This window comes from Eupeodes corollae, chromosome 2 (genome assembly GCF_945859685.1).
Source record: "Eupeodes corollae chromosome 2, idEupCoro1.1, whole genome shotgun sequence".
NCBI classification, from domain to species: Eukaryota; Metazoa; Arthropoda; class Insecta; order Diptera; family Syrphidae; genus Eupeodes; species Eupeodes corollae.
The window spans coordinates 89,872,693-89,888,087 of record NC_079148.1 but is presented as its reverse complement, the minus strand read 5'-3'; the positions used below and the strand labels follow the sequence as shown (position 1 = coordinate 89,888,087).

General features: G+C 33.1%; 1 protein-coding gene across 3 annotated transcripts in view; it reads right to left on the bottom strand.

The window, feature by feature from the left end:
- Positions 1-15,395, bottom strand: part of LOC129943983 (protein PALS1) — a 72,399-nt gene that overhangs the window by 16,543 nt on the left and 40,461 nt on the right. For all 3 annotated transcript variants that reach the window (XM_056053090.1, XM_056053091.1, XM_056053092.1), the window contains 2 exons: positions 7,558-7,721; positions 7,308-7,489 (listed from right to left, as the gene is read on the bottom strand). In XM_056053090.1, coding sequence (XP_055909065.1) covers positions 7,308-7,489; positions 7,558-7,721 — 346 coding nt within the window. The remainder of the gene's footprint in view (positions 1-7,307; positions 7,490-7,557; positions 7,722-15,395) is intronic.

The window sequence follows — 15,395 nt, the reverse complement described above, 5'->3', positions numbered from 1 at the left end:
AACCCCATTGTTATACCACATAAATCTAGAGAATTACTTCCTACTAGTCGAACCATTTTGAGCTTTTTATAAAGCGAAGAAGATATTTGATATCCTTTTTAGCTAGTTCACTATGGGATTATCAAAAGAGTAGTCTCCCAGATGAAGTTTGCGTCTTAGTGAAAGAGCAGGACAAGTGCAGAGAAGGTGAGAGATTGTTTCCTCTTCTTCCCCGCCCATACAGCTCCTGCAGAAGTCATTTGAGGCTACACCAAGTCGTATTGCGTGTCTGCTTATAAGATAGTGTCCCGTAAGGACACCTATTAGGGAGCTAATAGGAAGTCTGCTTTGAGATAACAAGCATTTAGAGCGCTTTAGGCCCAGTGAAGGCCGTATTTTTTTTTTTTTTTTTTTTTTTATAATAAGCGCACACTCAAAGGGATATATTACCCTTATTATGAATACACAGTGTGAGCACTAGGAAAGGGAGAGAGGGTTTGAAAGGAGATGTCGGTGCACATTGGTTTTGAATTCCTGAATATTGCAATAGCTGGGAAAGACAGAGTGTGGCAAGGCATTCCACATTCGCATAGTACGGCTAAAGAACGAATCTCTGTACTTGACAGTACGACCGAAGTTGGGCTCGAGTGTATATTGATGAGCATTCCTAGAAGCGCGAGTATTACGGTTGAACTGTTTAAGGGGAGGAATGCAGCTGGCTATTTCTCTAGAGCATAAACCATTAAAATAACGGTAAAAGAGGGTGAGACAAGAAACATTTCGACGATGTTCAAGTGACGTAAATGATCTTATGATGGTAATATCACCAATCAGTCTAAATGCTCTACGTTCAATACTGTCCAAGAGGCTTAAGTAAGTTGCAGGAGCACCAGCCCAGATATGGGAGTTATATTCAAGCTTTGGACGTATATAAGTCTTGTAAATAACAGCCAGATCAGAGGGGGAGAAAAACTTCTTGCATCGCCTTAGAAAACCCAAACATCTTGCGGCATTTTTGGCGACATCGCGTATGTGATCGTTCCACAAAAGGTGGTTGGTGATACACATACCGAGAATATCGAGATGTTCAGTTTCCTCGATGCAAGTGCCATTTATGGATAATGGCAGGGGGGGTATATTTCGCTTTAACGATACAAGACAGCATTGCGTTTTCGAAGCATTAAATTCCACGCGGTTTCTTATTCCCCATTGTACAATGCTGTTTAGGTCGGAATTTAATGAGCTTATCATATTTTGTCGTTGCAGTTCCACATCCGAAGAAGAGGGGTGTGAATCTGAAAACGAATATGAAAAGCTAAGAGTACTATCGTCAGCGAAACAATGTATTGGATTAGATGTTGCAGACAGGAGATCATTAATAAAAATGAGAAAGAGTGTTGGAGATAGAACAGAGCCCTGGGGCACACCAGCATTTATTTTGTGGTTTTCAGACTTGAATCCATCCAATACAACTCGTATTGAACGATTCGAAAGGTAATTACTAATCCAATGAAGGAGGGATTCATGCAAACCGAAAGCACGCATTTTCGATAAGAGAGCCTGATGCCAAACCCTATCAAATGCTTTTGAAATATCAAGTGCAATAATCTTACTTTCTCCAAAACTATGTAAAGATTTGTTCCACTGTTCGGTGAGATGAACCATGAGATCACCAGTGGACCTATTGCTACGAAAGCCATACTGTCGGTCATTAAGAAGCTTCCGTTCTTCAAGATATTTCTTGAGCTGATAATTAATCAGCGTTTCCATGACCTTGGAAAGAAGGGACGTAAGTGCAATCGGTCGATAATTAGACGGTGAGGAAGATTCGCCTTTTTTGGGAATAGGCTGGACAAATGCGGTTTTCCATCCGCTCGGAACGAGACCTGAGGAGTAGGACAGATGAAAAAGCTTACGCAGAACAATAGCGGGGATACCATCCGGACCAGCAGATTTGTGTATGTTAAGATCTTTTAGGACCCTCGCTACGGTACGAGTGCGAAAAAAGATTTGCCCCATAGAATCATTAACTCGCTCAAGTACAGGCGGAGTCATAACACTCACTGGCAGAGTTGAATTGGCGGCGAACTGCCTAGCAAAGAGATTTGCTTTCTCTAAGGAGCTAACAAATGGAGTGTCATTCACAACGAGCGTAGGAACCGAGGAAGAGGAAGAATTCCTCATATTTTTTACAAACGACCAAAAATTTGTACTGCCTTTGGGACATTGCAGTATTTTTTGCCGTAATTTTTGGTCATGTAAAAATTTGGTCCGTCGAATATGGGCGTTGCAGGCCTTCCTGGCTTGCTTGAACTTATTCCGGTTTTCCTCAGTTGGATTGGCTTTAAAACAACGGAAACTTACCTTCTTAACCCTAATAACCTCTTTACAGCTCGCATCGAACCATGCGTTTTCCTTAGGTCTGATGCTTTTAACCCTATTCGGGATAAAAGTTCTCATTCCCAGGAGAATAAAACTTGTGATCATATCAGCGCTGGCGTCAACGTCACTATCGAGGAAGCATAGTGACCAGTTAAAGATCCTGAAGTAATTATTGAGACCGTCCCAGTTGGCTTTCTCGTATTGCCAAACGGTTCTCTTAGGAGCTCTTTTTTTAACTGGAGAGTTTTTACACGAGAAATTTGCAGATATGACACAATGGTCAGATGTGCCTAGAGGAGATAGGACACTAATAGTTCATCGGCTCTACAATTTCCTGTGATGTCTCTGTGGCCCTGTACACAACAGAGGTTAATGCTGCCCTATCTCCATAAGAGACGATCGACAATCGAGGGCTGTTAAATTATTGGTTGAGAAACCGTCAAGAGATTTAATACCAGCCTGACTGTCAGATTAGATGCGGATATCAGAAGTTCCTTCTTCTTCCTCTTTGATCGCTAAAATTTGCGCTTGGAAGACGCTAAGATGGAGTACCTACAGTTTAGAGTAGGATCCGCACGGCTTATTTGAGGAAGTGCTTTTCATGAGAAGAATTACTCTTCGAGGGTTTGTCAATTTCTCGCAAAAAGGTAGTGGCCGTAAGAAAAAAAAACTTTACTTGTAGATGGCACTGGAAGGCTCGAACCCATAACCTCTGGCATGACAGTCTAAATCATTTCCATCTACGTATCTATTAATGCTAATAGCAAATGTTTTATATTTATAAAAATGTCTAAAAGAACAGAATATTTTTGGAAAAAGCTTCGTTTTAAGACAATTTCTTATATTTCTGAGTGAAATGCGCCAAAGCCCTCAATACTATTGTACTTTAGCTTTTAAATGTGGCATTTTTAGAAAGCTGTTAGAATCTTCAAATGCTTTCATATATAGGGAGTCTTCCAACTTAAATTGTTAGACCATATTTTCTTGGCCTCGTTTAAAAAAATATCAAGCAAACCCTGTTAATGTTAGGCTCTATTAATGGTAATAATCGCTCATTAAGGATGTTATAAGGAGAAAGATAATAGTTGTCTTCAAAACTGTCTGTAAGGTTTGAACCAAACAAAGATCTTATAAGTGCGTTTGAATGATGTTCAGTGCGTTTCAATTTAATTTGTATAGGGTTTGTTAAATATTGGATTAGCGGAATTATTTTGCAATCTTCATAAATTATCTTATTTGCGAAATATTTTGTATTTGCTCTTCCAAATTTTCCACAGCAAAATCTTAAAATTTGTCTCTCAAATCGTTCAAGCTCTTTAGCTATAGTAGACGAAATAGTAAATTAGGGGTGGAATCGGCTAAGGTGATAATTGACTATCATATTTTTGATAGTGAAATTGACTATCATTTTTATTCCATGTGTGTAAAACGACTCAACTCAATTCAATTCGATTGAACCATGGTGAAATTTTAAATTGATTCCTATAAAACATCTAAATAAAAGTATCAAATTGGCTGGGTTTGAATAATATTCTTACTTTTGAATAATATTCTTACTGTTGATTTGTTTTAATCTCGTAGGCTTTGGCGGTCGCAGGAATGTGTTTTTTTAACGAAAAATAACTATTTAAGAAAATGTTCCAGAATAAACATATTTGTTTGAAAACGACTATGACATTTTCGTTGTGACAGCTTTTTAGGTATCAATTTGACTATCACCTTACCAAGATCGAATTCGTTTATTTTGATTGTCAATTATCAACAATCAGCTTAGCCGATTCCACCCCATGAGCATAATCCGTATGCCAATATTGGTCTAATCAAAAATTTGTATTGAGGTGCTCAAAAACTCATCATCATATGTAAATTTCTTAGATGTTGCTCAAGCTTTTGACAAGGTTTGGCATGAGGGACTTGAGTACAAACTGCAAAGGGATATTCCCAGGCAGTACTTTGAAATATTTAAATCGTACATCTCAGACCGATTGTTTAGAGTAAGGTACGATCAAGAATACTCGGAATTGAAGAAAATAGAAGCCGGTGTACTACAATAAAGTGTCCTAGGTCCTACCCTGTATTTACTATACACAAGGGATATTACAGTTGGTAATCACACCATAATGGCTACTTTTGCAGATGATACCGCAATTTTGGTACCGTCGACACTGTGAGAGCTTGGACCGAAAAATGGCGTATCAAACTTAATGAAACAAAATCTTCACACATAAACTTTACAAATAAAAAGATAAACAATATACAAATATTCCTAAATAATCAAGCTGTACCTTACGCAAATACGGCCAAATACCTTGGAATGACTATGTTTGGAGATTAAGAAGAACCAAGCCCCATGAGCTTATGGTCTAAAAAAAACATGGGAAAGTATTAAAAGTTTAAACTTTCCCCAAAGTAATTGTACAAAGTTAAGAAAAAAAAATCTGAAGTCGATCCCTCAAGATTGGTCCTGATAAAGGGGTGGTTTTAGTGGTTAAGAGTCCCACACTACTTGGTGTCGAATACTGCCAAGTGTCTTTTGAAGATTTCCTCCTGCCAAAAAAAAAAAAAATATGACTAAAAGTCTGGCGCCGCTCTTGATTGACCGTTTTTTAATTTTATTTAAGTTAAGTCATTGTTTATTTCAACAAGCCAAAGAATGTTGGGAGAGCACAATGCTAACATTGTATGGTCGAGTCATTGAAAATTGGAGCTAACTAATCGTCTTTATTGGAAAACTCTTTAGTGGACACACAATTTTCTGTAATATCCCAATGACAAAGTTAAGAAATATTTTGATGATATATCGTGAATTCTTTTTCGACCAACAGCCTTGGATTTGCTATAAGTATTTTTATGAACTTTAGCTTCGTGACAAGAGTCAACATCGAATTTATTTCTTCGTGTTTAGGTAAGATGGTGAAATTTTATTCAATGAGCTTGAACAATTTCCAATGAAATATAGAATTAAATTATAGAAAAACCTACTTTTATTTTCTTCCATCTTTTAAAAGCCTTAAGGCTATTAGATGGTTTATGTAAATAGTAAAAAAAAAAATGAAACAAAAAAATGTTTAACGTTTTTGGAAGCTTTCGGCAACTCAATTCTGCTTGCATAAAAATTGTTACATTTCTTTTAAAGTGACAATGATATTTTTATTGTAATGGATATTTTCAAATATGAACAATATTTAAATAGGTTAGTAAAGATGACTCAATGCTTTAACTGGCTAATGCAACCCTAATATCATGTCTCAGATCTGAGGTCATAAACCCTTACCACTATTTATAAAATGATGGCGGGGAGATCTTGTGCATTTTTTTACGCTTTAAATAAACGGAAACGCAAGCGGATCAAATAATTACATGTTATCAACAAAGTAGGTATCTATAGGATTTATATGCTTAAAAAGGAAATAAAAATAATAAATCTTTTGTACAAAAAAGGAATAAAAAAGATATCACCTGGAATTAACTTACAATTATGTATATGTAATTATTATTTTTGGGAGCATTTATGTATGTATGCAGGTAATGTATATTTTTTATCTGTAACTACATTTCAAAATTTCAGTACGAGCAAATTATACGAAATTTTAAAGAAAATTTATTTGTACATAGGTAGATTAATAACTTTTAAACTGCCGGGATTTTGGTTATTATTATTTAAATGATTTATCTGTTTTCTTTGGACTCCTTCGAAAGGAAATGACTTCTCTTAATATTATATTCGTTGGAAACAGCAGCTATTTTAAAAACTAAGGACTTAACGAAAGTAAAGGAAAAAGAACTAAAAAAATACTTAACGAAAATAAATAAAATACCTCATTATTTCGCCTAACAGCCACTTGGGGCTGAGGCTTCTGGTTTTCAGTTGATCCTTGTGACGAAGAAAGTGAAGACTTTGCTTTAACTACTTCTTTGACAATTTGTGGTGGACGCTTGGACGTAGCTGTAGCTGTGGCCGTTGTTGATGCTGTTTTTGTTGAAGACGAAAACGACGAAGACAATGAACGCGTAATGTTTGAAACGTCATTATTGGTATTGATTGATAGTGCCGACGACGACGCAAAAGACAACGGTGAAGACGACAACGATGTTGTCACCAGAGTAGTATAGGACGAGTTTTTGGCATGACCATGACCGGATAATAATTCATTTGCGCTATTGTGCTGCGGATCAGAGTTGGCCGTATTGACAATTGAAACTAATGACGAAGGCGACGACAAACGTACGGGTGGTGGATAGCGTGGTGGGCCTTTGATTATCTCAATGAAACTATCGGGCACGTCTACAGGCATCTCACGATGCTTGCGGATCGAACCCTTCGGCTTAAGTTCGCGCAGTTCATACTCCGGCGTGGCCAATTCCCCAGAGAAAGAACTGCGGGTGCTTAGCGATCCACCACAAGAAGACGTAGTATTTGAAAGCAACATGCAACCATTAGCGGCCTTGATCATGTTATTATTGTTCTGAAGCTGAATGTAACTAATCGAATCGAAGGATTCTTTGCTGCTATCATCGAAAGAAAACGACGAGCTTTTCTGATAGAGATCAGACAAGGGTTCCAAGTCAAGAGACAATTTATCCGACTTACTCCCGATTCCGATCCCGACCTGGTCACCCCCAATACTATCACTACCACTTGCACTACTTAAACTCAGATTATTGTGTTTTTGTGGTGTTTGGTGTTGTTCTTCTCGTGTTTTATTTGTATGGTGTTGTGGCTGTGCCTGTTGCAGCTGATGTGGATGGTTATTGTTTAAAATGGTGTACTGATCGATTTTCATTTGTTTTTGGATGAATTCGTTATCAACGTTTTGTTTTTGATGATTGTTAGATTGATGATTGATGTGATGTGAGTCGTGTTGATGATTGTGAGTTTGATCGTTTTCGGAATGCAATGCAATAGTTAGTTTACCACTACCACACAACATTAAATTTGCATTTACCTGAACAGCGGAATTATTGAGTGTTGAGATTTGTGGAACGGTTACTGGTTGACCGGGTGTTGAACCTGGTATCATCATTGCTGTTCCAGTTACAGATTGACGAGGTGGTGGATATCTTGGAGGTGTTTTGTTGCGTGCTACAAACGTATCGGGGCAATCTACTGCCATCTCTCGGTGGGGACCTAATAAAAATATATTTTATATTTAAAATTAAAATAAATTTCAATACAAAAAACTAAAATTTACTAACCTTTGTCTTGATTTGTAGAAATCATAGTCAACATTGTTGGATCTATGTCCTTAGTATCTGAATGCGTTCGATAATGTTGATTACTTATATAATCGTCAGGCAGACATGGCTTTAGATCATCACCATCAATCACAACAATGCTCGAACCCGATCGACGACGGGGCCTAAAATGGTTAAGAAAAAATAAAGAAAACAATTACAATTACAATTAAGAACTCGCATGAACATATGTTTTTAAGTATATAAATGTATTTAGGTATGTAAATAAAAGTTGACTGTCATTTTGAATAGGTAATTTGTTTTATTTATGTCTTGAGGAAGTAACTCCCGAAGAAGATTTAAACTCTTTTCTTTTTTTCGACGTTGGATGCATGCAAAGTTTCAAAGTTATTGTTTAAATTTGTGAAATAAAGTACTTTTAAAAAGAATAACAAACTCTGTAAAGGGTGTTTTTTTAAGACGCTTGGTTTTTAAGATAATAATTAAAAGCACATAATTTAATATTATAGCTAAAAATGTTCCTTCATTATTAAGATAAATGTTTGCCATTATGTTTTCAAAATTTTTGGCCAACTAATGCACTAAATGGGGCCGAATGTCAGCAATAGCATGTCTAACATTCTCTTCAATGAGTCAAACGTCTCGGGCTTATCCCGAGAAAAAAAGGCTGAGATGCGACCCACACTGATAACTTCAAATCCCGTCTTTCGATTTGTCTTGCTTAAATGTTTGTAGGGTTGAGTTATATAAGTTGTTAGTTGAATTATTCTTTAAAATTTAAAAATTGCCAATAATATTTTTCTTTCTTTAGTTTGAAAATCTAGTTTTGTTAGTCTAAAACAAATGTTTAGTAATTTAAGAAGCATTTCTTAAATTTTTAAAAATTGGATAAATGAAATTAATTTGAGAACCGAACATCAATTTTTACCAAATTTGCGAAATATTTTTTGCAGATTATATGTTTTATGCAAAAACGGACTATTGGATTTTTATTTAAAAAACTACTGAATATCGAAAACAATATTTTCTGTGAAATAAAAAAGTTTGAAGACAATATTTTTATTTTTTGAAAGGCTATTTGAGTCGAAAGTAATTTTTTAACAATTTTTAGTATTGATTTTTTGGGAGGTTTTTATTTTTTGTAAAAAAAAATGTCAATTCGATTTTTCTCAAAATTTTACTGAATGTTAACAACAATATCTTTTAAAAGATTAAATTAGTTTAAAGCCAATATCTCAAACTTTTGAAAATATAATAGAGTCAACAATCAATTTTTACCAACTTTTGTTAAATTTTGTCTTAAAATTTTATTTTTTGTAAAAGAAACTGCTAATTCGATTTTTCTCAATATTTTTCAGAATGTTGAAAACAATATTTTGTATAAAATAAAATTAGTTTGAAGCCTTAATCTCAAGTTTTTGAAAAGATATTTGAGTCGAAATTCAGTTTTTAACAACTTTGAGTAATGTTTTTTTATAAAGAAAACTGTAGATTAGATCTTTTTTTAATTTGGACAGATCTCAAAACCATTATTTTTCGTTGCACAACATTGTTTTGGACATGAAATGATATTTTAGTTGTAAGACTTTCGAGGTGACAAATTTGTTTTTCAGTTTTTTAGATTTATAAAATAACTCGTTAATTGGATTTTTTCCAAAAATAAAGTGGTTTGGTATCACGTTACAATATATAATATAAAATTTAGTTCAAGTCTTTAGCGTCATTGGTTCATGAAATATTTAGGGTTAACCAACATTTTCACCTTTTTTTAAAACTGCTATGGTAAAAAAAACCACCCACGCAATTTTCTTGAAAACTTTTTTTTGCATTTTTCTGCATTATTATCTGTATAACAACATTTATTTAAAGTCGATATCTTTAGCTATGGACGCCGACAAAAACGTCGCGAACGTATGCAGAACGTACGTACAAACGCACACACAGACATCTTTCCAAAATTTTTTTTTTCGACTCTTGGGACCTTAAAACGAGAAATGTCAACATTTTCAATTTGACAAATCGGACCCATCAGAATTAATTCTTGGGAAGTTAAAAATAGTCAAGGTTTTAAATCGCAAGATCTTTAATGCCACGCACTACAAGCCAACGACGACGCCAGAAAATGCGTTGAAAAAAAGTTCATTGAATTAATTTATGCTTTGCCTACGAACCATTATTTTTTACTATTTGCAAACGTTGTTAGGAATAAGTCTGTTCATTTTAAAATAGCAACCCAATTTTTTGACAACAGTCAACAAGTGCAACTACAAAAAATTTACTGTCGTGTCTACAAGAGTTATGTAGTTTCTAAACCATATTACGAATCGCATTCTATTCGTCCTATAAGTAAATTCAGAACCCTTTTTATTTGAAACACTCAGATCATAATTCAACATAAAACAGACAATTATTTATAACACAACAAGTGGTTCTTCCATTAAGAAATAAAACACATCAAACTGAAGCATTAAGCATATGTACAGATGAATTCATTACACAAATGAATGGAACATATTAGTAGTCAGGGCCAGATTCACGATAGCCAATGAAAAAAAATTAGTAACCAAAGCATCGGTTGACGAATTACTTCATTTTCACTTTCTTTTAAGGCTTTTGTTTTTGTTTTTAGCATTTAAATTGCGTAAGAGTTAAACAGATTCAATGTGGCTTTATGTATTTCGGCACAACCAAAGAGGAAATATTGTTTGTTGCGTATTTAACGAATTATAACAGGTTGAAAACGAACGTACATAAATATGTAAACCAATATTTGCGATTTTTTTTTACTTTTGACTTAGATAAAGGGATTTTGTCATTCAAGTGGGAATTTGCTAGTGTTTACAGAAAGGAATTTAAAAACGCCATAAGTAACTGCAAAGCTATTTAAAATCGAGAATATATTTATAATAAAAACAACTCTTGAGTAAAAATATGTAAATATATAGACTTATGGAGATCAGTACACGTTTAAAAGATAAAACACAAAAAATTATAATAATTGAATTGGAGAATCATTAAATGCCCATAGGGTAATAATGCCAAAAAAATCGACACTGGTGAGTAAATTAAAAAGACTACTTGCTCATATTTACACCCAAGCTATATGCTTGAGTTAGAGTTTTTAACTTGTTTAGGAAATGTCGTATATAATATTGTTGTTAAAGTTAGCAAAAAGGGCAAAACCTTGCACCACCACTTTTGTAGCAAGTAAAATTATTCGACTGCTTGACGAATTAGTATAGTAAATGACAAAAATTAAGCTAATGGTTGCGTTCAATCTCGTGCTGGATAGGGTATCTTGGATACGTGGATTTTTAGATACCTATCTTGTTGAACGAGTTGAATAGCTGAATTGAAATAGATAACAACTTTCAGCTGTTAACAAAAGCATAGAAAGATTTAAGCTTCGAAGTCAAAAGGTTTGTAAGATAAAACATTTAATGGATAATTCAACTGATTCGTAGGCCGATGGTGAATTGATAGGTGCGAACAAATTTAATAAATAAGAGATAACCCTTATCTGTAATCTATTTTAAATTTCTTCTTAGCTCAATTGAAATTCTATACAATTATAATTTACTTGCAAAATCTCCGGTTTTGAACGATTTACGTTTAACAGAAAGCTATCCTAACAGAAACGACGACTATTTTGAAGTGACAATACCTAGATATAGTTTAGAAGACTTTCAATCGCATTTCAGAATGAGCAAAAGTTGCTTTGCGGTAAGATTTTGAGTTGGAGTGTTTGCAGTAGCTTAATAGTGGGACCAACCCAAGAACTTTTGTTGCATGATATTTCCGTTTGGTTATCCAACGCTTCTTTAAAAACCATTCAAGGGGCACGATCAACTAGAATAGCCAATAAAATGTGAACAAACTATTTTTGATATCTATAATCAATTGCTTATTAACGATTTCAAATTATAAGGATCTCTTGTAGAAAGTGCAGCAAATTAAAAGAACTTTGAACTTGGAGAAAAAATGGTTGTTTTTTGTGTGGCTCTTTGTAAAATAGATCATAATTACCTTCTAATATTTGGAGCAAATATCTTCTTCATCGTCTATTATGTACAGAACATCCTCAAATACAACTTCAATTAACATTTTGTATCTTTTTGTTTACCAACAAATACAAAAATCTCAAGTTTCTACATACCCCAGAAATTCTTTAATTCTTTATTTTACACGTAAGACACTTACTAAAAAGTATCCGGATACCTTATCTATCTGAGATTGAACGCAGCCAATTTAAGGATACCTAATTCAAATGACATGTTAAATGCAAGAGCTTCTAACTTGAAACCACGAAACCACCCTACAAATTTTCTAATAAAGTAAAACACTTAAATGAAAACTTGCCATTCGTGACCGTCTGTCGATATTTAAAGATATAAGAAACATAAGTTTTTATAAGACAACAAAAGTTTGAAGTCAATATTTTTTATTTTTCATAAAATAGTTTCGTTTTTTATAAAAAAGTTGTCAATTGGATTTTTCTTAAAAATTACATGAAAGTTAACACAAATATTTTGCATATAATAAAATGAGTTTCATTTCAATATCTTTTCTTGTTCAATAGATTTTTATTCGAAACCAATATTTTATCAAATATAGTAACATTTCTTAAATGTTTTTATTTTATTTATTTTAAGAACAATATTTTGCATAGAAAAAAATAATTCCAGGGTTTTGCGTATAAAATCAGTTTTCCAATATTTTGTAGTATTTTTTTAAGGTTTTGATTATTTATAACAAAAAACTGTCGATTGGATTTTTCTAAAGTCTTACAGCATTAATAAGTGTCGCATAAGATATTCGAAAGGCCATTGATCTTCAGTATATAACATTGTTAGTTCTTTTAGACATTTGTATGGCCTTTGATATGGTAAACCATTCTTTACTTTGTGACATACTTTTAAACTTGTTTTACTTTTCTTCCGATTAATTAACTCTTACTTAACCTATAGACTACAAGTTGTCAAACTTAATAAAGCTTTTTCCGAATTTGTATTAAATATTAGTGGAGTACCACTGTGATCTATTTTCGGTCCCCTGCTATTTTTAATTTATGTCAATGAACTTCCTTCTATTATAGAACACTGCACAATACGTTTGTAGCTGATGATGCTCAGATATTTACAAGTTGTCCATTGGGACTTATCTAACACACTGCAGTTTACTTGAATCATGACGTTGACGTTATTAAGCCCTGGTCCGAGAAACATGGTTTTAGTGCTAAGCCCAAATTAATCAAAATTTATTGTTATTACATACATTTCCCTGTCATTTTAAATTCTTATCGTATAGAGTTCATTGAAACTGCAAAGAACCTTAGGTGTGGTTTTCAACCGAACACTTACTTGCAAAATTACATCGATTATACTGCACATGTTTTGTTGGAAAATCTATTAATAGTATAGTAGGATTTTACGCAAATAACAAAAACAATATCCGCAGTATAAATACTACCGATAAAAGTTAAAGTAGAATCTTACTACGGATGGGTTTTTGACATTTATACGAGTCTCGAGTGGATTTTATTTGATTTCGTTCTCAATTGTTATTACGATTGATATTGCATTTGTATCTCGGTAGCTGTGTTCGTAGTTCTGCATTTGGAATCATGTGTTTTCCATTGGAGAAAAAATCAATCTATTTCTGTTGATATTATATAGTTTTGTTAATGAAAATGGATTAACTGGGCTTATTTTGCAAGAGAAAACAATAGAAAAGATAATTAAGTTTTGCTATGTTTCAAACAAGGGTTTACCTAAGTTTAGATTAAATAATTTTTATTGGTGTTTCCACCGTACAAGAAGATTTAAAAATGATTAAGTTTGACAGCACTTTCTAAAATGAAAATGGTGTTTCGATGTTTCTTATAAAGAGAATGTTAGATAGTTGGTTTCGTGTTAAACAATGAAGAACTGATTAGTTCAGAATCATGTCGAATCAAGCTCATTCCAACTTGATTCAGGTATATAAAGTATTGAGGCGAGGTTGAACATATTACAGATTTATTTCTGGCAAAAGATTGATGCAAGAAGTTGAATCCTATATTCAAGTATTTTTTCAAAAAGAAACAAATATTTCATTTCATTTTACTGAACAGCTGACTGCCAAAAGCCAAAAAAAAAATCCATTTCGTTTTACTGTCGGTGTTACAATTTTTTACTGTTCCGATCAAATCATTAAAAATTTTACTGATGAAAGCAACAGCAAAAAAATTCTCTGAGGCGCGAAGCTCGATATTATGATCGAAAGAAAATAACATTCAATGACGTAATTTTACTGATTGCTATAAACGCTCATCAGTAAAATATTTCAGACTCCTGCTGTTTCAAATTTTACTGATGGATTTTAATGATAGCTATAAACACCCCAATTGAATTATGAAGTGTTCACAATTGGAATGGAACACTTCTTATATAGAGCCCGTCAGAAGAACATCCTCCTGTTCATTTAACTTCTTTATTAACGTTTCTATTATTAATAATAACAAATAAATTCCCAGTAAAATACCAATAAATTCTTTATACTTAGTTAATTTTAACTTTTGATTTTCACAAAACCTTTTTCTATTTGGGTGTTTTTTGACAGATCTTTCAGTTTTACCAACTTTTAAAATTCAAAAATCTGGCTACTGAATAGGTCTTGCATTTTAGTAATTCCCCGGTTAAAGAATCTAACATCTGAACGACAGTTCTTTGTAAATCATTTTTTGTTGTTCAAGGCGAAAATTTTGTTTTTTTTTTTCTTAAAATTGTTTGATTGATAAAAACATCGTTAGTTGAACTTTATGATTTATACCAACTTGGTACAAATTAATAGAAGTCACTAGCGTTATTGATCATATATCATCGAAGCTATAAAATAGAGACATTTTTAAAGCATATCGTGTTTTTGCCCAAAAAATACTATCAACAAAATATAAAAATATATGATAATTATTTTAAAAATGTCTACATTCTTAACTTGTACCATAAATCAGACAGAGAAAACAAAAAATACTAACATATTTCGCATTAGTCTCACGTGTCTTAAAAATCCACTCCCTAAATACCAGGTCTCTAAATGCTGTTAAGTAATTTTATTTAGCGATCTCGGATGACCGTGAAAAAGAAGAAAAACAATTTGATGCCACTTACATAATAATTAAAGAAGAATACAGTTTAATTTGGGGTTTGGTTTCAGAAAATTTCTTGTCAAGTCACATTCATCCATCCAAATTAAGCTGAATTAACTATTTTTAAGTCTCCATTGATCAGACTGAGGTTTTCATTTTATTTTTGGCTTTTGCTGATGACTGTGATATTTGCAAGCAAACTTTTAAATCACTGCTTCAGATTAAAATTTAGACTTGATGCATGTAGGTATGGTATGTATGTAAATTTAGTGGGTGTGATATTTATTGACAGACAGGAAACAAATTATAAAACAAATATACCATAATGTAAATGAAAAATGAATCAAAAGGAATCAAAATGAGGTGCGTCATGTCATGTATAGGTAGATCAATTTAAATGCGTACGACACACCTTTGAAGTGTGGATGGTAAACCTTTTTGAGTGGTTCATGTACATATATTTACCTTTAGATTTTTGGATGCGTTTTAGTTTAGGAAAAATAGGTATTCCAAGTCTATCTTAGATCAACAAACAATAAATCATCGAACAGTTTTTTTTTTTATTGTACCACCCACTAAGTTTTTTTTTTATAAAAATTAGGAATACGCTATAAAAACAAAATTACTTCTATGTGTTTAAAAGATTTTTTGACTAATTTCTGAAATATTATGATTCAAAATGAAATTAGAACTTAAGAATAAGGTTTAACAA